The 24,877-nt window shown below is 39.7% G+C and overlaps 1 protein-coding gene across 2 annotated transcripts; it reads left to right on the plus strand.

Moving 5' to 3' along the window:
* The first annotated feature begins 59 nt into the window (after positions 1-59).
* PSMA5 (proteasome 20S subunit alpha 5) lies at positions 60-23,370 on the plus strand. Of its 2 annotated transcripts, none has more exons than XM_060301596.2 (9): positions 60-101; positions 4,216-4,282; positions 10,837-10,963; positions 13,204-13,271; positions 14,209-14,316; positions 14,458-14,516; positions 15,107-15,209; positions 16,431-16,517; positions 23,127-23,370. In XM_060301596.2, the coding sequence occupies exons 3-9, from the start codon at positions 10,915-10,917 to the stop codon at positions 23,202-23,204; spliced, it is 552 nt and encodes a 183-aa protein (XP_060157579.1). In that variant the 5' UTR covers positions 60-101; positions 4,216-4,282; positions 10,837-10,914; the 3' UTR covers positions 23,205-23,370. The 2 variants fall into 2 exon arrangements, with proteins under 2 accessions (XP_060157579.1, XP_030724788.1); XM_030868928.2 differs by having other exon boundaries at positions 61-207.
* Positions 23,371-24,877: the final 1,507 nt, after the last annotated feature.

Below are 24,877 nucleotides of genomic sequence, written 5' to 3' on the forward strand. Positions count from 1 at the left end.
ACTCCGACCAACCAATAGAAGGCAGGTACAGGAGGGCGGGCTGAAGGGGTTGCGAGCGCACGCGCAGTTGGTAACGGAGACTTGGCTGTGTGGCGGTGTGGGTGAGTTGGGTGCAGGTGGACTCGTCTTGGCCCTCAGAATCCCCGAGTGGCCGCTGCCGCTTTCTCCTGCCCTTACCATGTTTCTCACCCGGTCTGAGTACGACAGGTCTGTGTGGTTGGGGGAAATGGGGTGGAAGTTACGGGTCGGCGGGCCCGGGGCCCGGTCTGGGCCTGGGTTCTGCCGTGTCATGGGGGCGCCCCAGGATCCCGAGTCTGGCCCGGCCCGGGGATCTCTCGCCTTCCCCAGCCGCCCGCTGTGATTCCCCAGGCTAGAGTTGAGCCTGTCGGCCGCACTTGTCCTACCGCTGAGTCACTGCTGGGTCCGAAGTCGGTGCGGAAGCGTGAAGCTCCGCTTTGTGCTTGGCGAAAGGCGGCTGGCGCGCCGCGACTCCGACCTTTAACCTGGAAAGGCCAGGAGTCACCCCTTCTCCCCTTCATCTTTTTGTGCTGAGTGTGACTGCCTTTTTAAAAATGTAAACGTGTGCCTGGAAGAAAAAGCAATTAGAGATCACTTAATGGGTTTGATCATTTCAGCTCCCTTTTCCTTCTAGGAGCACAACCTCGTTTTCCGTTTCTTAGCTGTGGGAACAGAGCAGCCATTCCTTTGATTGAGGTGTAATGGGGCGTGATGTGATGTATAGTTTCTGCAGAAGCGCGAAGGAAGTCTCAGCTTCGCCCAGATATAGTGTATGGTGTCTGATTTTATGGGAACTGGAGTTTAGAGTGTTCTCAAGAGTTTTGTCATCATGCTGATTCAACTAGACCCAAGCTTTTCTGACTTTTTAAACAGTTTAAAGCAAGTTACTTTAAATGTGTGTTGCAGCCAGATCTGTTTTTGAAATCAAAGCTGTGAGGTTGTTGTATTTGTATAAAACAAAAAATCTTTCAGAGCTTGGAAATGTTAAGTAATATTAAATTGTACATACTTATGCTGTAGACATTTTTACTTTCAGTTTCTGTTTTGATCAGTTACGTTTCACATAGCTATTGTTTTTTTTAAATTTTAAAGCCAGGAAAGGCAGATGTTTTCTTTGTACTAGATGGCTTGAGAAGCTGCATTTCTTGTCAAGTATATGTTGAACCTGTCAAAAGTTTTATCAGTTAGAACTACCACTTTAAGAAAAAAATCCTTTTACTGACTCATAGAAGATGTATGTGAGGTTTTAAAACTGACTCCTTAAAAAAAACAAAAAAAAAAACGGACTCCTTTTCCTACTGTCCTATAAAATAACTTTGTTAGTCAGTATTTAGCTTCCAGAGCATTGAAAACAATCATCTTTGGGTGATATAATTTTGAGTAAGGGGTGTGTATGATGGAAATTGTTATTCTTATCAGAAAACCTTTATTAAGGTTTTTGTGATCATTTACTTAACATCTTTATTAACTGCTTTGTGTTACTCATTTTTGTATCTTCCTAAAGAATGCCTAAAACAGTCCTTTTTTATTCACTTAGCTAAGGTACTTGAATGCTTGTCATATGGCAGTGAACAATATCATGTTCCTTTTTCTCATATGGGAGACTGTCCTTTAAAGAACTATTTACAAAAGTAACTATAGTATAATTCAGAAATGTGTTCATGTCATTAGAGAAGCTCAAATCAACACTATGGGAGTTTGACGAGAGAGATTGCATTCAATATTAGGGTATTATGGAAAACTTCAAAAGGAGCTGATATTTAAACTGAGCCTTAGGAACTTCCCTGGTGGTTCAGTGGCTAAGACTCCACGCTTCCAATGCAGGGGGCCCGGGTTCGATCCCTGGTCAGGGAACTAGATCCCACATGCATGCCGCAACTAAGAGCCCACATTCGGCAATGAAGATCCCACTTGCTGCAAATAAGACCAAGCACAGCCTAAATAAATAAATAAATTTTAAAAAACATAAATAAACTGAGTCTTAGATGTAAGGTTTTAATAAATATGGAGAGTGAGAGTGAATAGTTTTGAGGCAGAGAATATAGGATGAACAAAGGAGGGGCAGTGGGAAAGCATACATAGTGTTTGCGAAAATTCTAGTCTGCTGGCACATATGATACACATATGGGAATGGGGGGAGATCTGGGAAAACACTATGGTGCTAGATACTGGATGGTTTTTAATATGAGGTTGAGAAGTTTGGGTCTTATTTTGTAGGCATCTGTGTGGCATAAATTATAATTTTAAGAAGTTACATAATCATAATTGCGTTGTATAGAGATTAATTGACTGGATTAGAGGAAAGAGAATCAGTACCAGTTAGAAGGCTATTAAAATAGTTGAAAGGTAATGAGGGCATTGAGAATGGAAGGGAGTGTAGAGTTACTGTGTGGGGGGCGTGGGGGGAACTGATTTGAATTGATATGACTTGGCATATTGTTAATTATGGGAAAAAGGGAGGAGTGAGTCAGATCGTTCAGAACTTTATAGTTTGGGGAACTGGGAGATGCGAGGTGTTTTAAAGTAAAAATGAAGTAGGAATGGCAGGAGATGTAGCTGATTTTGCAAGGGTGACTGTATATTTCAGACTGGAAAATGTCAAGTGTTTGGCACTAATGGGATATCCAAATGGAAATGCTCAGGAGGCTTTCAGATTAATCAGGAAAGAGGTCAAACTGGTAATAGAGATTTGGAAGTAGTTAGTGCTTGACATGAATGAAATAACCCAGAGAAAGTTTGAAAACAGGGCCAAGAGCAGAGCCCACATTAGGAAAGACTTAGTAATACCTCAACAGGATAAAGTTCCTGAATTAGGGTGAAAATACTGTATTCGTATTCACACAGTACTTTACACTTTACAAAGTGCTTTCATAATCTGTGCAATTCAATACCAATTGTATTATGACAGAGGCAGGATAGATTTTTTTTTTTTCATTTGAGCAAATTAAAGTTAGTAAGTGGCAGAACTAGAATTTAATCCCAGGTCTTCTGCCCTCGGACTTTCCTCTCAGTGATTTTTAAAAGCTGTTTCTTAGAGTCCTAAATTTCCTTTTAAATGACATTAGGGATAGTACCTCTGGGGAAAATGGGAGGCTGGAATGGTGAGATTCTCTTTTGACTCCTGATAGTTGAAAGCTTGGTCTTAGATTGCCTAAATTCTCATTCCAGTTCTGCCTCTTATATGCTGAGTGACTTTGGGCAAATTAGTCAACCTCTTTGTGTCTCAACTTCCTCATCTCTAAAGTAGTATCGCTTTAGAATACTATTTCATGGGATTGTTTTGAGAATTAAGTGTGTTGTCATTTAAAGGTTTGCAACAGTGCCAGGCATATAGTACATATTCAGTAAATGTCAACTTGTATTATTATCTGTTTTATATTTGGGATATATATATATATATAAAAAATATTTATTTTTTTAAAAAAAGAGGTTTTGATAAAACAAATTTGAAAACACTGCTCTATATCATCTTACACGTTATAAACTCCAGACTCCATAAACCAAGGAGCACAACTATTTTCATTCATTTGTTCAAATATTCTTAAAGTGTCCATTGTGTGCGGAAAGCTTTTATAGCTAAGACCATGATGCTTCTTCTCCAAAGGGATTTCTAACAGATGAGCAAGGAAAGGTTGGGAATTGTTTAAGGGAGAAGAGCAGTCTGGCATGTATAATGTATTGAGTGAATTAACTAGGTTAGGCTTTAGGAACTGCAACAGATCTCAGTCTGTTTTTCAGATAACAATACTAATTCATACAAATAAATAGAGAAATGTCCCTGTGGCTGACTTTTACTAAAAAGTAAGATATTAACATCAAATTCACGTAATGGGAAGAGGATAAGGATAAATGCACATTTTCTTAGGAATTGCCTGATAGTTTGGGGGCATGAATTTACCAGAGGGATTCCAAATTGATTCAAGATAGAGGCAGAAAGTCACCTGCTTTCATTTGATCAGTTTGAAGATACTTTGGGAGTGGGGCAGAGGTGTTCTATGTATAGGTTCCATTCTCTTGAAAAACTGTTAATGTACCAAAAAACAGCTACAGATTGTTGTGGGTAAAGGAGCATAAAGACAGTGTGCACATCTTGTAGCCATCTGAGCTAGATGTCAAGGAACTTGACTTTAGTGTCTCTATGCTTATTTTTTCTGACAATTTTAATACCTTTTTCTTTTTTCTTTTTTTTAATTATAGGGGTGTGAATACTTTTTCTCCTGAAGGAAGATTATTTCAAGTGGAATATGCCATTGAGGCTATCAAGGTATAGTATCAAGTGGGGTCGTTTTTGAAATTTCATGGCAACTTAGTACTTTGCTGGCAGAACATTTGGAGTAAATGTGTTTTAGCTATTCCTTTAGAAAATGTTCTTTATCTCCCTTTAATCAACCACAGTTAACCTTCTTTTTAATTTTATTTTTTTATTGAAGTATGGTTGATTTACAGTGTTGGGCACAATTAACCATTTGTATAACAATTTCAATCCCATTCCTAACAACTACTTTGGAACTTTTTAAACAAATAACTGCTTCATAGTTATGTAAGTAGCTTTTTCTTAGTGGGGTTGCAAGGACATGTTTGTGTTTATAATCTTCTTGGCTATAAAGAAAGGGGTCTAGAATTCCTGAGTTAGCACCTGGGAGATATTTTATCATCTTGAACAAATCATTTAACTGATCACCTGTATTCTTGTTGGTAAATTTGTCAATTTGTACTAGACATTTTTGGGTCTGAATAAGAGATGTGTCCTGTAATCTAACAACAAAATCGAATAGTTCAAACCAGTATTCAAAAAATTAGTTAGAAAGTAAGCTATTTATACTAAAGTTACTTATGTGGGATCTTCTATTTGTTGGATTATGGATAATCTAAATTCTGCTTTAGATCTAAATTAGGTCGTTTAGGATAAGGTCCAGGCATCAGTATTTTTAAGGACTACCTCAGTGATTCTTAGTGTCTAGCAACGGTTGAGAATCACTGATCTAGTCCAACTCTTCACTCTGTTTCAATCACCTCTGCATCCCCAAACAGCTTCTGTTTTTATAGATCTAGTGACAGAATATTTTCTCACTAGATAGCTCATTCTGTTTGGAAATCGTTCATAATGGTTTAGAAATTTATCCTTATATTGAATTGAAAGTCTAGCTTCCTGAAGTTTCCTTCAGTTGGCCCTAGTTTTGCCCTTGAACCATACAGGATGTTTAAACCTCTTCCATAAGGCAATTCCTCACATATTTGAAGAGAACTATTGTGTTTCCCTCTAAGTTACCTCTTCTAGAAAGAGTGTATTGGGGAAAATAGTTGTATGAGAATCTGGAAAGGGCAAAGAAGATTCTTAGTTGAAAACATAGAAGTGAAGGTGGAAGCATTGTAGTAGATAGTGGGCAGAAAACGATGGGCCAGCTACAAAAAGTGCCTGTTTTCTATTTCTAATCATGTGTGCCCTATATTTAAACCATATGTTACTATGAAGTCTGAGATTATCACAATTCCAAGCTGTAGCATTTATTTTGAGCCTCAGCTAAGGTAATAGTTCTATCCAGATGTGCAAGCGAAGAGTAATTCTCAGTTTTTTTGGTTCTCCTTAAGCCCGTTAGTGCTATTAATTTCCACGTTGCTTAGAGATAACGAGATAGTATCTGATCTCTGTAGCCCTAGTTTGAGCTAGGATGGAGTAGTGCCATTAATGTATGCTGCTTAACCTGTGTAAAAATTCATACTCCTAGGTGTTGAAACAACCTTGTTGTTGTCTTGGCAACTTAGCCAATGTGAAAGCAATTTGATAACTATAAGGATTTAGTAGTATGAAAGGAGCTGGAGAAATGACTGAAAATGGCTGACAAATAGAAATTATCACGTAGAGGTGCTGTATGGATGGCATGGGTGAGATATAGCCAGCAGAGGTGGGAGCAGAGTGCCTTTTAGAGTTAGGTTTGGGGGAAGAAATGGAAATCTGTGACAGTGTCAAAATTATTGTATTATTCTGAGCATCTGGACATTGGTTACTATGCTAGTGAATTATATTAAATAAATAATACATAGTCAGTTCAAGTGTTCCCTTTCTTCCCTCCTCCATCTCCCCAGTCCCAACCCAGGGTGGGGGTGGAGTTTAGTCAGAATCGTAATATTGAAATGTCTGGGTATAAATATAATGTACAAGAGAAAATTATCTTGATATATTTTGTAAAATAGCCTGTCTCAAAATATTGACCCTTTTTTGGAGTAGAAGCATAGAAATTATATTTTTTAATTAATTGATTGGTTGATTTTTGACTGCATTGGGTCTTTGTTGCTGCGTGCGGGCTTTCTCTAGTTGCGGCGAGCGGGGGCTACTCTTCATTGTGGTGCTCAGTCTCTAGGTGCACGGGTTTCAGTAGTTGTGGCACGTGGGCTCAGTAGTTGTGGCTCGCGGACTCTAGAGCGCAGGCTCAGTAGTTGTGGTGCACGGGCTTAGTTGCTCCGCGGCATGTGGGATCTTCCCGGACCAGGGCTCAAACCCGTGTCCCCTGCACTGACAGGCAGATTCTTAACTACTGCGCCTCCAGGGAAGTCCTAGAAAGCTATTTAAGTTGGAGGCCAAATTGAACAAGTTGAAAATTTTTTCTTGTGCTATGAGAACTTCCTCCACAAAATAATTACAGGGACTATTGACATTTTAGAACGGATAATTCTTTGTTGTGGGGGACAGACCTGTGCATTGTAGGCTGTTTAGCAACATCCCTGGCCTCTACCCGTTAGATGCCAGTAGCACTCACTCCTCCAGTTGTGACAACCAGAAATGTCTCCAGACTTTGTCAGTTGTCCCCTAGGGGGTAAAATGGCTCCCGGTTGAGAATAACTCTGCTAGATAAAATTTTAAGGTAGGCATGGGGACTTCCCTGGTGGCGCAGTGGTTAAGAATCCGCCTGCCAATGCAGGGGACACGGGTTCGAGCCCTGGTCCGGGAAGATCCCACATGCCGCAGAGCAACTAAGCCTGTGAGCCACAACTACTGAGCCTGCACTCTAGAGCCTGCGAGTCACAAGTACTGAAGCCCACATGCCACAACTACTGAAGCCCATGCACCTAGAGCCCATGATCCATAGCAAGAGAAGCCACCACAATGAGAAGCCCACGCACTGCAATGAAGAATAGCCTCCGTTCGCCGCAACTAGAGAAAGCCTGTGCGCAGCAACGAAGACCCAATGCAGCAGTAAATAAATAAATAAATAAAAATTTACAAAGTAGGTATGAATTCTGTTCTGCTCTGTTCAGTTGGAGATTCAAGATCAATACACTATACACAAAACAATTAGAGGACAACTAAGTGCCAAATTAAATTCTCTGACAATGGTTTCTGACTTTTTTATTTTACAGTTGACCCTTGAACAAGGCAAGGGTTAAGGACACCGACCCTCCAAGCAGTCTAAAATTGCCCTATAATCTATTGATATAGTTGGCCCTCCATATCTGTGGTTCCTCATTCACCCATTCAACCAACCACAGATCAGTACTGTTGTATTACCATTGAAAAAAAAAATCCACATGTAAGTGGACCTGCACAGTTCAAACTTGTATTGTTCAAGGGTCAACTGTATTTTTAAGGCATACGTGCATGTAGTTTTAGTCAGAAGGTAAAATAGTTTTATAAACCTTGTAACAAAAGCAGAAATCCCTGAGCCTGCCCCTCTTTATCTTCAGCTTCTCAGATGCAACATTTTAAAGTCTTTTAACTAATTTTCTTGGCATTTACTTCCATATCTCTAAGATAGGAACACAGACTTACATTTTTTTCACCTAGGTATTATCCACAGACTTTTCATTATGAAGGATGACGACTTCTGCCCCCAGTGACACACAGATATACAGTTTCCTACTGGGGTAGAGATAGGGCAACCCTCTCAATGTATGTCATATCTATCATAATTTTGTTAGATCATTAGTCAACATTTCTATTGGTAAGACTACGTAAATGCTTTTCATACCTGAGCTGTTTTTCTGTTTCTGCACAATAGTGTTTTCCTGGGAGTTTGTAATTCTCTTTAAAAATTTTGCCTAATTTAGTATGTAAATATCAATAATTCATCCCCAAGGTCTCTCCAAGTTATGTATATCCTCTCAAAACACTCAGGCACATTAAGTATCCTGTGAAAGATTCTTAAAGAAATCTTTGAGCCTTTGACCAGCTCTAATCTGGACTGGTTCTCTGGGCCTGCTGCACAGCTGTATACTTAAGCTCTTCTATCATCATCATCCTAGGAACTCTTTCTAACTCCCTCTTGCGTTAGATCGCAAGTCATTTTCTTTTTTGATGTATTCCTTCAATTTGGTAGAACCCGTTCTCCAATGATTTCATAAGAAAGTATTTTGAATTTCCAAGCTTTTTTGCTTTTTTTCCTTTTTCTTATTAGTGTCCTGTTCTTGTTTTATGGATGAAAATACCTTTTTCAAGGACTAAAAAAAAATTTTTTCTTTAGATTTCTTTTTCCCCTTGAACAAGCTAGATTCTTTAGAGATATATATTTTTAAACTGCAGAACTTGACCTATTAGTGGGCACTGAATCAATTTAGTAGGTCATGGGAGCATTTCTTTTTGACGTAGACTGGAGCAGTAGATCTCAGAATGCCTTGCTCATAGTATTGGTGAGTGTTTTCTTTTCTGCATGAAACTTTGTTTCTATTATATTTATTTCTTTGTACCTGTTTGTGTATTTTGGTCATGATATAAAGTATATTTCTTAATGTAGATTTGGGTCAGAAAATTTGAAAACTACTGCTCTAGAGAAAACTGCCTCTTCTCATTTCATGCCTTGAAGGTGTTTCTGCCTGCTCACTTCTGAGAGCTGAGCAGGGAAAGAAGGCTGGGGTTCTTAACATTAAACTTGTCAATTTTTACTTAATTCCCGTTTTCCTGTAGTACTCTGCCTTCGATGGTGGCATCCCCCAATCTAGAGACCCTCTGTTTTACTCTCTCCAGAGTCTTCTACAGGAGTGGGAGTGGGGGCCATCATCTAGCTTTACAACGTAGGGTAAGAGATCTGGAAATCTGTCTCTTAAGCAAACGTTGAACTAATTTTATAATTTTTAGCTGTTCTGTTTCTATTTCCAGAGGTCCTTGTTGCCACCATTCCCTTTTTGGGGGGTCCTATGATAGAAATCAGGTTGTTTCTTGACTTTCTTTACTACTGGCTTAGGATTTGGATTTCTCAGGTTTGCTAAGTAAGTAATCACTAACCCATCTTCTTGCTTTAAAATTTTGTGTCTGTGTCTTTGTCCACTCTTTGTCCTAGTGGATTTATCCAGTCCCCGCTTAAGCCTTTTAATCTCCTGTTCTAAGACTTGGAGAAGGAGTAGAGCTAATGTATGTATTCAGTCTACACCTTTACTTAGAAGTAAGAGCACTCATTTTTTACATAAAATTCTTTGACATTTTATCTCCTGTAGTTATGCATGTACCATTAAGAAAATATACAGTGAAAAGCAGGTATATATATTTAATAACACTTCTAAATAAAGTCACAACTTTACACATTTGAAAAATAATACATATATGTAAGAGACATGATCATTCAGTCTGCATGCGTTTTAAGCATGTTATGCACAATGATTTATGAAATTCTTTGGAATACTTTTCAATAACAGACTCCAGGAATCTGATGCTCACACTGATAGTCATTGCTTTGTAGAACTAAGTAAATACAGTGATTTACTGTAAGTAAATATAGTGATTATTTAGAGGAGAGAGCACGCATAGTTATGGAAGCCTTTATGAATGATGGGTGGAATTTGGATAGGCAAAGGGAGGAGCGTATTCCAGGTGGGACAGCATGGGCAGAACAAGGGTAGCGGATAATATAGCATGAGAAAATGGATTTGGCTATACCTGAGGGATTTTGCTGGAGAATGATAAATAATAAAGTTGGAAGAGTAAAGTAGGATTAGGTTTTGAGGACTCTGGAAGCTTTACTTGGATTTTATGTTACAGGCAGTATAGAGAGATATTAATTCTTTAGAGAAGGAGAAGTATAATGAAAATAGTATTTTATTGTATCAGTCAGGCCATAATATGAAAGATACATTGGGAGAGAGAGATTAAAGATAGACTAAGGAGGCTATTGAAGTAATCTTGGCATATAAAAAAATAGCTAACATTTGTTGCTCATTTATTACGTACAAGTTACCATTTTAAGCATTTTATGTATGTGTGTTTACCCCTCTTGATGTGTAGGTATTGTTGTTATTATCCCCCTTTTGTAGATAAGGAAACTGAGACAAAGAGGGGTGGGTGACTAGGATGGTGACATGGAGATGGAGAGATGAAATCAAGCTATATTGTAGACTGCTAGTGACCTTGAAAGATATTTTTATGTTGTTGGTGTTTCTTTATCTTTTCTTTTTTCTTTCTTTGTTTTTTTTTTTAAGTAAATGACTTTTCTGGAGTCACATAGATTTGAGGGATATCACCTTTTCGGATAGATCAAGGTAGCAGAGGTAAAAAGATACCAAGTCCAGAAAAAACATTAGAGTTGTATTACTTCTTGCCCTCTATGTTTAGAACTTTAGAATCTGCCCCTCTCCAAAAAACTGGCATTAGAGTTGATCATTTTCCGGACATTTTCAAGACCTTGAACTTCCCCTTTAGAAGCACAAAATTCTGTAAATCAGTGCTCTTGCCATTGACAGGAATAGTACATTATTAGGGTGCTCCTTATTTTCTCTGTGTATTAGATATGGCTGATTGAAGCTTCTATCATGTGAAGATATACAGAGAGATTCCTGGTGAGTATGTGAGATTGTTCTTTGACTTCTATATGATAACCATAACCTGTTTCTCTTTAGCTTGGTTCTACAGCCATTGGGATCCAGACATCAGAGGGTGTGTGCCTAGCTGTGGAGAAGAGAATTACCTCTCCACTCATGGAGCCCAGCAGCATTGAGAAAATTGTAGAGATTGATGCTCACATAGGTAAGGAGTAGGAGAAGGCTGTTCTGTAGGATCTTGCCTGGGTTAATCAGTCTTCTTTGATGTTTCAAGAGAGGTTCATTAGGTGAGCATCTTATCCCTTGTTAGTTATCATTTTCCAGGTAGTAGGCCATTGTGCATAATATAGGTAGTAGGAAGCAGTTATAGGATTCACCTACTCCCAGACGTTCCTTTCTCCCTGAGATTTATACTTGGCAAATGTGATGGTTATTGAAATATGTGAAGGTTGAATCATAGGCCAGCTCCCTATGGTGGCTGGGTCCTCATCGATGCATAACATTAGGAGGCTACCTGGAGCAGAGGATTGTGTGGGAAGGTAGGGGTGTCCACTAAGCAAAGAGAAATTCTTAAAGATCTTCAGAGTGACCAAGGTGCAGAGAGTATAAGGATGATAGACTTTGACCCAGATCGGTACTCTTCGTCTATTTTCAGATTTATCATTTCAGTCTATCTCCCCTCACCTTCCCTTCCTCCCTTTTTTGGGTCCCTGTTAAATTCCCCTGCCGTGGCCTCTGGCATCATTGTAACATGATGAGTAGTTCTACTTATTTATAGCATGGCATTTTAGTTGACTGCCCACATTTACTTAACCTATCTAGTCATCTAATTACTGAAACATTGGTAAAATAATTAATTGCTTGAGGGCGTCAGAATCAAATGCCATAGTGACTCAGGGAGCTTGACATTATCTCTTTCATAGATACAGAAACTGAGATTTAGTCTTTTAAGATTAGAACATTTTATCTACTTTCTCTGAAGCCATCTACCTTTTGGAGGTAGGTCAGTGTCACTTCATTCAACAAATTGAGAACCTATTATGTGCCAGACTTTGTGCTAGACACCAGGGGCACACAAAGGAATGAGACATAGTCCCCGTGTGTTCCAGGAGCATACAGTTTAATAACAGAGGTAGATATGTAAATAAGTCAATGCAATTAAGTGAAGTAGGTATTAAGAAAGGCTGTAGTATATGCTTAGTAGGGGTACAATGGAGGAAACAATTAGTTTTCCCTGGGGCCAGTGGTAGTGAGGTTTTCAGAAAAGGATTCCATAAAAGTGATGCTTGAGCTGAACTGAATTCTAAAAGATAAGGAAGTGTTTACCAAGTGAATAAGTGTCTGGGTGTAGCAGGGGAGAGCTTTCTGGTCGGAGGGAATAGAAGAGCAAAGCTGTGGTGGTGTAAAATATAAAATACCCTGGCACACGCAGTTTGGCATGACTGGCAGGTGGAATGTGGCAAGAAATGAGTCTGGGATCAAACAGTGGAAGTCCTTTTTACCACACTAAAGAGCTTGAACTTGATCCTTTTGCATTGCCAAGGTTTTGAGCACTGAGGAAATATGATCAGATTAGGATTTGAGAAAGACCATTCTGATAGTAGTGTTGAAGGTACAGTGAAGGGGGCTGAGACTGGAGGCAGGGAGACCAGGTCAGAAATTTTTTTAATAGTCCAAATAAAGAGATAATGAAGGATTAACCAAGGTGGTGGCCAGAAGACGGAGAGGTAAGGACTAATGCCAGACAGGCTAATCAGACAGCAATTGATAGAATTTGGGATTCAGTTGGTTGTGAGGGCCAGGGAAAAAGATGGAGCCTAGAAGGGAAATGAGTTGAGTCTGTGGTATATCCAAGTAGATATATTAAGGGAGTCGTTTGGCTTTATAGGTCTGAAATGTGGGAGTGAGACCCAGACTGGAAATTTAGATTTGAGTCATGACATGTAACGTCACAGCCATAATCTTGGCATCTTGGGCCATCTCTCATATAACTAGTTTGTGTTTGGTCAGAAAGTGAAAAGACTTGATTTTCTTCTAGGGTCTTCCATTGTAGCTCATAGTGAGATAGTTATTTTTTTTCCCTTGTTTCTCCTGTTGGACTGTTAGTGCTTGCTTAGTTTGAAAGTGCATCACGGGCTACCAAAGAGTGCTGAAGGAATGCTTGAGGATGTAACGTGTGGAAATTCATGTTTGAGTAGCTGCTCTTCTCTGTCTCCTACCTTAATAGCTAGACTTCTGTTTCATTATGAATGGTTTTTATTTGTTAGTGATATAATTATACTTGTGTTCAGTGTAGATAATTTCCCATCTAATCTCTTAGGTATATTGCTATGGGATTGCTGAATGGCTGCCATGGTTTCACTCCAGAATTTCAGTATTTCCTGAGTGGATGAAAGAGTTCTACAAGGATTTGGCTATCGGGTCACTGTTGCTTTTACATTGCAGGTTGTGCCATGAGTGGGCTAATTGCTGATGCTAAGACTTTAATTGATAAAGCCAGAGTGGAGACACAGGTAAAATTAGCATCATCTCTCCTTTTTACCATGATGCTTGTGTTCCTTGTTTAGTGATGATATAACTGCCTGGGCTGTACTGCAGGTATCTGTGTTAATATCAGATGTAGCTCTTGGGAGTGATTTTGGGTAGAATCCCTAGTTACAACTTTCTGAGGCTTGGAGTCTAGCCATCCAACCATTGCAGCTTTGAGGAAGCCCTGGTAAATAGTGCTGACAGTCTCTTGCTTCTTTTTGACTTGCCTTATATAAAGCAAGCATTGCACTGTATTCTGTTCCCTAATTGACTTTCTGTGGGAGCACCATAGCAAGAGGTAGAAATAGCTAAAGGAATTCTCACCCCAACTGCCTTTGCAGCTAGGCTTGCAAATGACAGCTCTCCTGTAGTGAGTAATGATATGTACCAGGTGATAAATGCTGGTTAGGAATACTGATTTTTTTTTTTTTTAACTGAGCTCCTGCTGCCTACAGAGTAGTAGACTGGTAAGAAAAAAATATCTGATTGGTAAAAAATTTTTTTTGTGCTTATTTGCAGGTTTGCTGTCAGTACTTATGTAAGAATAAGTCATTTAATTTAAACTCCAACAGAATGCTAAGATAGGGCCTTTGAGGGAAAGCGGCACTCAGCTATTAGCCTTCACTTTGTGAAAAGACTAGATTTGGTGCTCTGAAGGGTTAACTCTGTTTTTCAAGGGAGCAGTCCTCTCCCTTGAAAAGTCGTCATTGCTTAGAGTCCTTTTGATATAACTTTATTTCCAGAGCTATTTCTCTTCCTCTCATGCAGTCCCGAGCATTTGAGTTTAATGTTAAGGAAAACACACCAGAGCTTGAGCATTCAGTTTTTAACCACAGTTCAAAGGGATGTGTGTGGTGAGATGGTGGGCTACTTTTAATGCCATTCTTACGAAAGGTAGACCATGCTTTGCTCTTCTTTTAGAACCACTGGTTCACCTACAATGAGACCATGACAGTGGAGAGTGTGACTCAGGCTGTGTCAAATCTGGCTCTACAGTTTGGAGAAGAAGATGCAGATCCAGGTGCCATGGTGAGTTTGACGCTTGTGCGAAGCTTTCTTGCTGTCCTGTGGAACTGATGACATTTGTCCTCGGAACATGTCTTTCCTGTCTCTTCTCGCCCCCCTACTTCATAGCTATTTATCTTAATACCTCCTGCTTTTTGGTTCTAGTCTCGTCCCTTTGGAGTAGCACTGTTATTTGGAGGAGTTGATGAAAAAGGACCCCAGCTGTAAGTACCATTTGGCCATTTTTTTCCTGCTTCGTTTTTGGGAGAATTATTTTCATTTGGGATGGGACTGGTTGTTTAAATCAAGTGAGAAGATTATTGTAGAGTTGTAAAAATGAAGGGCTTCTAATTCTATAAAGTTCATTGATTCTGTGCTGCTTACACAAAAACAAATTTGGGGGTTTTATGAAGAACTCCTCTACTGGAATCAGTGCTATTTCTGGAAAGAAATTAGAAGTAACTTTGTTGCTGTAGTCAAAATGTGTTTGAGCCTTGCTTTGGAATATTGATTTGATCCTTGTCCTCAAATAGTATTTAGATAGGCATACATAAGTATCATATTTATATATACTCTCTATATAAAGTATTCTTATACATACTTCTCTTCTAAATCCCTGAGGAAATTATTATTAGTTTTCTTAAACACGTTTTAAAAGATCTGGTTTCTCCAGCCATAGAACATCTTTTGGATTTGTGCCTCGGTATTTCCTGGCTGCAGGGCCAAGCATTTATATTTTTTAGTGAGACGTTTGTTACATAAAATGCCACCGTTCTTAAGCATTTTAATCCTCTTCTTTTTGGTGGTTTTGCAGGTTTCATATGGACCCATCTGGAACCTTTGTACAGTGTGATGCTCGAGCGATTGGCTCTGCCTCAGAGGGTGCCCAGAGCTCCTTGCAAGAAGTTTACCACAAGGTAATTAAGCATTCTCACGACTTCTATTATCTTTTTTTTAAATCGTGGTATAATTTACATAAAATAAAATGCACAGACCTAAGAGTTCAGTTCTATGAGTTTTGACAATTGTATACACCCTTGTAACCAGCACTTAAAACAAAATATAGGGACTTCCCTGGTGGTCCAGCGGTTAAGACTCCACGGTCCCAATGTAGGGGGCCCCGGTTCGAGCTGTGGTCAGGGAACTAGATCCCACAGGCCGCAGCTAAAAGATACCGCATGCCACAACTAAGACCCGGCGCGGCCAAATAAATAAATAAATAATTTAAAATAGATACATATATATATAGCACACTTCCATCACCCTGCCCCAGAATGCTTGCCTCCTCTCCAGTCAGTCTCTTCCCCCGTTTCAGGCACATTTACCGTTGTAGATTAGTTTTGTCTGGTCTTTCTATGAATAGAATCATACAGTTTGTATTTTCATGTCTGCCTTTTTTTGTTCAACGTACTGTTTTTGAGATACGTTCGTATTTTTGCACATTTCAGTAGTTTCTTTTTATTGATGAGTGGTATGCCATGGTATAGATATACCACAATTTGTTTATCCTTTATATTCACAGCTTTACTTAGCAGTTTATATTTCCTAGTCTGGCTCTCCAAGCAAGTGGGCATTTGGTACTTTTTATCTTTGTGGGATGGGAAGCCTTGGTTTGGGGTAACTCATTGTAGTGGCTGAAGGCTGCCCTACTTGTCATTCAGGTGGTTCATACAGGGATGCCTGCTTAAATCAACTTCTAGTATTGCTTTTACGTGTGCAGGAAATTAGATACAAAATGGGGTAAGCAAAGAGCAGATTTTCTAAACCATTGGGCTACCTTCTAGATCATTTGGGAATTATTATTCACAGGATATCATCAATATTATCTTGCTTCTAAATCAAAAGACAATAACTAGAGAAGTCTAACTTTCCCCTTCTTCAAAGATCACTTAACATATTAAAGTTGGTAACTTTGTTCTGGTTCAAAATAAGACTTTTTTTTCTCTGAATAAAGGTACTCTACTTATTTACCATTTACCTGAATTCTGGAGATACTTGTAATGCACTGTACTTATTGAGATGTTTGATTTATTAATATTTGCTAAATCATTTCTTCAGGGAGATATAGGGGAAATCTTTGAAGGAAGGAGGGATTATGTACAATTAATGGCTACTCTTCTTGCCCTCTTTGTTTCAAGTCTATGACACTGAAAGAAGCCATCAAATCTTCACTCATAATCCTCAAACAAGTAATGGAGGAGAAGCTGAATGCAACTAACATAGAGGTATTTTTCTGTTTTATTCAGATATCATAGCTCTCATTGCTGAAGATCAAGATAGTAACATTTTTGTATGCTCAGTTCTCAAGAAGTTATTATCCTGTGAATAAGCAACTTTAGTAACGTGGTATGGCAGAAGCCAGAATTTGGTGAGTTAAAGAATAAAAGGGAGTGATGAAGTGGACAAAACAATATGCTGCCTTCTCAAGAAGTAATTAATGTCAGCAGCAGGCAGCATTAAAGAAAAGGATTTTTGTCTTTTTAAGGATGGGGAAAGACTTGAAAATACTTTTATAGTCTGAGAAGCAAGTAGTGGATAGAAAAATGTTAAAAGAATTAAGGGCTTCCCTGGTGGCTCAGTGGTTGAGCGTCCGCCTGCCGATGCAGGGGACACGGGTTCGTGCCCTGGTCCAGGAGGATCCCATGTGCCGCGGAGCGGCTGGGCCCGTGAGCCATGGCTGCTGGGCCTGCGCGTCCGGAGCCTGTGCTCTGCGACAGGAGAGGCCACAGCAGTGAGAGGCCCGCGTACCACCAAAAAAAAAAAAAGAATTAAAAGTGGAAGTTAGATAGTGATGGAAAAGTTCTAGAAGAGAGACGGCATGGTACAAATGAAGGAGTTGGTTTTGAAAAATAGAATTGATTCAGCATTATATTGAATACCCATTACATGCCAGGTACTATGTAGATGCCAGGGATACAGACACAGAAAATCCAGTTCCCATTAAGCAGTATAGAGGACATACAGATAATAACAGCTTGGGTTGATACTTCTGTAATAGCAATATGAATGGATTGACACAGGAACATATAACTTATACTGGGGCATTAGGAAAGCTTACTGGAAGAGGTGAAGTTAGGAGAAGGGAAGAGAATGGTATTCCAGGAAGAGGGAACAGGACATGTAAAATAACGTTGTGCGTAAAAGGGAACTCTGAGGGATTTATCTGAATGCTGGAGTGTGAGATGTATGTGAGATAGGGAGATGACACTGGAGAGACGTGGACCAGATTCTGAATGCCCTTATTTAGGATCCTAAGAGTAGACAGCAGGATGGGAGGTAATGATGAGTAAAGTTAAGGCAGGCTTGGAGGTGAACTGGGAGAGAGGTATTATATTTCCCTGGTGATTGTTAGATCATCTGCTGAAGGTGGGTGAATGCAACAGTGAAATTAAAAGGAATGGAAAATATTTGGAAACGTCATTATGGATAGGGAAAAGGGAAGACAGGGATGAGTAAAAGGATTGCTGGGTCACATTAAAATACGCTAGCTGAGGCTGAAATCACAAAACAAGTTGTTGTAAAAAGTCAGGATAGTGGTTACCCTTGGAGGCATGGTATGTATGTATATTATATTTTAATTAAATTTTTAGGGCTTCCCTGGTGGCGCAGTGGTTGGGAGTCCGCCTGCCAATGCAGGGGACACGGGTTCGTGCCCCAGTCTGGGAAGATCCCACGTGCCGCGAAGCGGCTGGGCCCATGAGCCATGGCCGCTAAGCCTGCACATCCGGAGCCTGTGCTCCGCAAAGGGAGAGGCCACAGCAGTGAGAGACCTGCGTACCGCAGGAAGGAAAAAAAAAAAAAAAATTTTAAAGGCCAACTGAAGCTGGAATCACAAATCAGTAATTAAACCAATCAGCACTTACCAGGATACTTTTCAGCTATACTCAGCATAGATTGAGAAAATGTATATTTAGATAAATCTCTGGCAAAGGATTGACTGGTTATGGGCAGAAGAATGGAGAGAGTACTGGAGAGTATTGTTTGTCAATCTGTCACCAATAGAGCCCGGTTCCTTAGGCTGCAGTGAAAGGGGCAAAATTGGGCACCAGAACAAGGGGCTGGCCTAATGGTGGGAAGGTCTGAGAAGAGTTGGAGAGAGGTTGGGGCTGCGGGAGGGGTGTTTGGCTTGCTTCTTCAGCAGGCATGGGGAGAGGGGGTTATGGAATGGAAATGGAAAACTTACTTCATAAATAGTTGTTTTTTCACCTTCTCAGCAAAGATTTGAAAATGCTTCCCCTTCGTGCCAGTCTCTGAGATGATGAGGCGCAAAATATGCAACGATAGCCCATATTGACCCTTAGGAGGGATTTTGTCAGTTCCTTTTGTGCTTTGTTTTCTGTGGTACTGAATGAGATAGGGTCTTGGCATTTCCACTAAGACTGTCTCCTTGCTACCTCAGAGTAATTCACATGTAGCTCTTTTGATCTCACAGTGAAGGTTCTAAGCCCTGCTTGGTTCAACTAAAACTTCAAAGATATTTTTTAGCTCATTCAGTTTCAGTGCAACTACAGTGTTGCTTTGAAGAGAGCATCAGGTGTGTGTCCCATCCACGCTCTATCATTAATCCCTGACTAGAGTTTTCTTCCCTTTAACACAGGGGCACTTCCACTTTTCCAAGCTCTAACTCATGGTTTCCAAACCTGGCTGTCCATCAGTCTTTGGCTGTCCATCAAAAATCTCTATTTGTGAAATCTCCTTGGGTGACTCTGATGCTCAGCCTAAGAAGGTCAGGCATTTGGGAGCCACTGCTCTAGAGCCCACCCTCCTCTATCTCTTTGAGGTCCCTGCTCCTCCAGTTGTCCCTTGCGTCACCAGCCTCTCCTCAACAGCCACTTCCCCTCAAAAAGGGAAAATTTCCAAGTTGCATCTTTAGAGAAACAAAAAAACAAAACCCACCTTTGTCAACCCCTCTCTCTACCTAGTATCCTTTTTTAAAAGATCAACTTCATTGAGGCATAATGTACATACTGTAGTGTGTGCCTGTTTTAAGTTTACAGTTCAGTGAATTTTGACAAAGGTATAACCCTTGTATCCGCAACCACAAAATACAGAACGTTTCTGTTATCCCCAAAAGTTCCCTCATGCCCCTTTTTAGTCACTTCCTTCCCACTGATCTGCTTTTTGTCACTATAGATTTGTTTTGCATGTTCTAGAATTTCTTATAAATGGATCTTACAGTGTGTATTCTTTTTGTGTCTCACTTCTTTCACTTAATAATTTTGAAATTCAGGAGTTTGTTACATTTTATTGCTATTCCATTCATCATATCTTTTAACCTTTAATTGCTAGATGATGAATCTGTATTCATTGTCTTCACTGCCTCGCGCTCATTTATTTCTCAATCACTGCCTTGGTTTCTGTTATTATTTCCCTGAGACTGCCCCTTGCTAACATAACTCCTCTTTATCAGATTTCATGGTCATTTTTAAGACTTCTTATATGACCTTTTCTGAAGCAGACACCTCAAATTTTTGACAGTTGTAAAACTAAACTCATCATTTTTCCTGAAAACCATTTCCTCTTCCCTTATTTCTAATTCTGGTTGATGACACCTTCAGTGAACCTGTCATTCACAGCAGAAACCTGGAAGACTCTGACCTCCCTTTGCCTTCACCGATTTGTTTCTTTGCCTCCTTAAATAACTCTCATATCAGTGCGTCTTCTTCATGCCTATTCCTAGGGCCTTCTCTTGTTCAGGCCCTCATTTTTCTCCTGCCTTGTATGTTTTGAGATTTCCTAGGTAGTCTTCCTGCCTCTAGCCTTACCCTCCTCATTTTCATTCCATTTCCCCTGCCATTGTGCTACTGAAGTGGATTTTCTAAATTGCATATCTAATCTCAATTGTCCTCCACTTGTAAAAAGTCTTTTCTGACTCTTAACTGTCTGCAAGATAAATTCCAAACTTCATGTCATAGTAATTCACTACTTCTTAAGGCATATGTTTAACCTGTTAGGTACCTTGCTAATTTTACATGCAATTATCTTTTAATCCTCACAATAGCCTTATGAGATAGGTATTCCTACTTCCATTTTACAGAGGAGGAAACTGAGGCTTTGAGAAGGCAAGACCTTGCCCAAAGTAACAGTATTGGTAAATGGTGGGGTCACGGTTTGAAACCAGGTCTGATTTGGGGTCCTGTCCTTTTTTTTTTTTTGCGGTACTCAGGCCTCTCACTGTTGTGGCCTCTCCCATTGCGGAGCACAGGCTCCGGGCGCGCAGGCTCAGCGGCCATGGCTCACGGGCCTAGCTGCTCCGTAGCATGTGGGATCTTCCCGGACCGGGGCACGAACCTGTGTCCCCTGCATCGGCAGGCGGACTCTCAACCACTGCACTACCAGGGAAGCCCGGTCCTGTACTTTTTAACACTTTAATACACTATCTCTGTATGAGCTCTGAACTCCTGCTACCTCTCCATTTCATCTCATCACATATGCAACTTCTGCTCTAGTCATTTGGAATTACTTTCAGTTTTGCAAATGCATCATCTTGTTTCGTGCATTTATGCATTTGCATATTCAGTCTGCCCTCTGCTCCTTGACTGACCCATTCTTGTAGTGCTTTAAGATACAACTCAAAGATTGCTTCTCCTTGAAGCCTTCCTGGACTCCCCCTAGATTACTCCTTTGTGCCTTTATGTATGCTTGGCTCTGTTGTAACACTTACCTGACTTTAAAAGCATTTGGTGTCTAGAGCTCTTAGTAAATAAGACAGACTTTGTTCATGTTTGGATCTCTAGTGCCTTGTACAACTGTAACTAGTACACAGGTGCTTAGCAATTAATTATTGATCAAATCAATAAAAGAAAATATCTGTTTTACCTGCCTCACAGAGGTTTTTTGAAAGTAAAGTGAGGATTTCCCTGGTGGCGCAGTGGTTAAGAATCCTCCTGCCAATGCAGGGGACACAGGTTAGATCCCTGGTCCAGGAAGATCCTGCATGCCACGGAGCAACTAAGCCCGTGCGCCCCAACTACTGGGCCTGTGCTCTAGAGCCCGCAAGCCACAACTACTGATCCTGAGTGCCACAACTACTGAAGCCCACACGCCTAGAGCCTGTGCTCCGCAGCAAGAGAAGCCACCGCAATGAGAATGAAGCCCGTGCACTGCCATGAAGAGTAGTCCCCGCTCACCGCAACTAGAGAAAGCCCGCGTGCAGCAAGGAAGACCCAACACAGCCAAAAATAATAATAAATAAATAAATAAATAAATGTATTTTTAAAAAAAGAAAGTAAAATGAGATAAATAGAAAAGTAGCTTTCATATAGATTATGTAAGTAAATGGCAAGGGGTTATTTTTACTCATCTAGTGATGGGTACCTTCCTGAAGGCAGTATTTGGTTTAAGTCCTATTAGTATTGATTTGCAGCCTGGTTCTATAGGACTGTTCTAATTCAGAGTTGCCCAGTTTCTGGTTTTTAGCCCCTGTAATGGTTTGGGAGGACTAGCCTGTGAGCCATGGGTGACTTGACAATAAACTCTATAGGCTCTCACTCTTCTCTGGTTTATTGACTTTGTATCTCTCTGTCCTCATGTCCTTAAGAAAAGCATTTATATATTTTAATTTCCTTGGAATAGAACTCATGGTCTATATGGACATCACTAAATTATTTAACATACATTTTACAAACATGTTTGGGACTCTTCTGATATTTCGTGTAATTGGATAGATCTTTTAGGAGAATCTAGTGGAGACTGCAGGCTTTGAGAGAACATTTTTTTTAGTCTGTCCCCAGACCAGATCTTCAGGTGTTTTAAGATGTGCAGTAGTAGTCTTCTTCTAAATTTTACCTGTAGTTGAGGCAGAGAATAATAAACATTATGTAACTGAGCTGTGCTAATTTTGGCAGTTTTCAAATTATACTAAATATCAATAGTGAATGTTACTCAAAAAATGCCCTATTATGTTTAATTTTAAAGTTAAAAAAAGGTAATATAAGGAAATGACATTTCAAACAAACACAAAAGCTAAAGGGAAAAGTGAAGTGGCACCTATTCCTCAGTATTACCCTAAAACATGGGACTATGTTGTCAGCAGAGATGATGGAAGACCTGGTGGTTTGGTTAAATTTGAAACTAACCATCTTCTGACCCTAGTCTTTTATTGCTTAAATACATTATAATCTGGACTGCTGATTATTACTAATATCTTTAGTGGTAACTGATTTCCTATGGTCAGTGTTAATGAGATCTTTTCATCACCAGTCCTTTTAAAAAAACAAAACAAATGTTTTTCTTGTTAAGTTACCATATGGGCAGTTTTAGAGAAAATAATACCCACCAATAATAGTTAATTATGTGGTGCTTATTACAATGTTCTAGACACTGTTCTAAGCACTTTACATGGATTGACACATTTAATCCTCACAACTACCCTATGAGTTAGGTGCTTTTATCCCCATTTTACTGATGGAAATTGAGGCACAGAGTGGGCAAGTATACCAAGGTCACATACACAAGTTCAACTTGCAAGTGTGTGAATATGCTTTTAATATATTTCTAAAGGAATCTTTAACAGAAAAAACTACTGACACCAATTTGCTGCTGCTTTTGTGATCCTTGTTGAAGTAACCTCAAGAAGTGACAGTGATGCCAGGCATTTGGTTAACTATTATGTGGTGGGTTAACCTCAAAATAGAAAATTTGGTCAAGAAGATTTTTATTTTGGAGTCAGACAGCTATTTTAGGAACTGCTGCTGGAAAGGATATCCCTGGGACAGCAGATCCCTTAGTTCCTAATGAACAGCTGTGTCACCAACAACTTCTCCTGACCGTGCTGGGGCTATAAGCAGGGTGATCGAGCCGAGCTTATTAAGCCTTCTCTGTTTTCTTTCCAGCTAGCCACAGTGCAGCCTGGCCAGAATTTCCACATGTTCACAAAGGAAGAACTTGAAGAGGTTATCAAGGACATTTAAGGAAGCGTGATCCTCAGAATTTCTTGGGGACAGTTTCAGTTCTCCTAGTTGCCCTTAACTTTTATTTCCAGCTCCAATTCCTTGGAAAATCTCCAGTGTATGTGCATTTTTTTATGATGTCTGTACATAAAGGCAGTTCTGAAATAAAGAAAAATTTTGAATATTTGTTAATAGACTATTCTCTTCTAAAGCAGTCTTGTGTATAAAATACTTGTGTTGTGGGCAGAAAGGATAGTGGTATTAACATCCCTATCCTATCAGTATCCTAAAATTGTTTTAGTGGCTCTGTACAACAGAATCAACTATATTATGAATTCCTTGGTGTTGACAGATGAACTCCCAGCTAGTCCAACTCCTCCTCATGTGTTATAGGTACTAATACCACTGTAAACTTCAGTTCTGTAGTTCTTCTTGAGTAAATAATTTTTTGCTGCTTTCCTTATATGAAGGAGATGCTACTAATTGACCATCAAAAGAACATGTTTTGAGGCCCTCCCCAAAACTGATGGTTTGGAATAAGCCAGCTACAATGTTGTACTATTTCTTGTGCCTTAAGAGACAATTTGGAATGAGATTTTCTTTTTTTTATGAAGTCAAGGACTATAAAAGCATCAAATTCATGATCTTGGCCTCACTGGCAATCAATTACAAATCAGTAAGAGAGAACTGGGTAATTCAGAAGTAGTTTACATTAGACTTTGGAATATACTATGAACTTCCCCCGTTAGAGCTGCCAGCATATGACTGGTTGAGATGATTTAAAGAATCAATCTATTGGAGCCTCAAAAATGGCCATATGGACCCAGCAATCCCACTACTGGGCATATACCCTGAGAAAACCATAATTCAGAAAGAGACATGTACCACAATATTCATTGCAGCACTATTTACAATAGCCAGGACACAGAACCAACCTAAATGTCCATCAACAGATGAATGGATAAAGAAGATGTGGCACATATACACAATGGAATATTACTCAGCCATAAAAAGAAACGAAATTGAGTTATTTGTAGTGAGGTGGATGGACTTAGAGTCTGTCATACAGAGTGAAGTAAGTCAGAAAGAGAAAAACAAATACTGTATGCTAACGCATATATATGGAATCTAAAAAAAATGGTACTGATGAACCTAGTTGCAGGGCAGGAGTAAAGAGGTAGGCATAGAGAATGGACTTGATGACCTGGGGTGGGATGGCGAAGCTGGGGCAAAGTGAGAGTAGCATCGATATATATACACTACCGAATGTAAAATAGTTGGCTGGTGGGAAGCAGCAGCATAGCACAGCACAGATCAGCTCAGTGCTTTGTGATGACCTAGAGGGGTGGGGTAGGGAGGGTGGGAGGGCGGCTCAAGAGGGAGGGGATGTGGGGACGTGTATGCATATGGCTGATTTGTTGTGCAACAGCAACTAACAGTATTGTGAAGCAATTATACTCCAATAAATATCTATTAAAAGGAATGGCCACATGAAGTAGATATTGTTACTTATACTTAACAGATGAAGAATGTAAGGCTGTGTGACCATGGACTCAGAAAATTAAGCTGTTGAGACTTGAACTCAGGTTTTAAATCATCAACTCTTGGTACAATGCCAGGCATGAGAAGCCTAGATACCTACTGAGTAATAGGGAAATCTCATTGAGATTTGAAATGTACTATCCACAACATGG

The sequence above is a fragment of the Globicephala melas genome, chromosome 1, assembly GCF_963455315.2.
Source record: "Globicephala melas chromosome 1, mGloMel1.2, whole genome shotgun sequence".
NCBI classification, from domain to species: Eukaryota; Metazoa; Chordata; class Mammalia; order Artiodactyla; family Delphinidae; genus Globicephala; species Globicephala melas.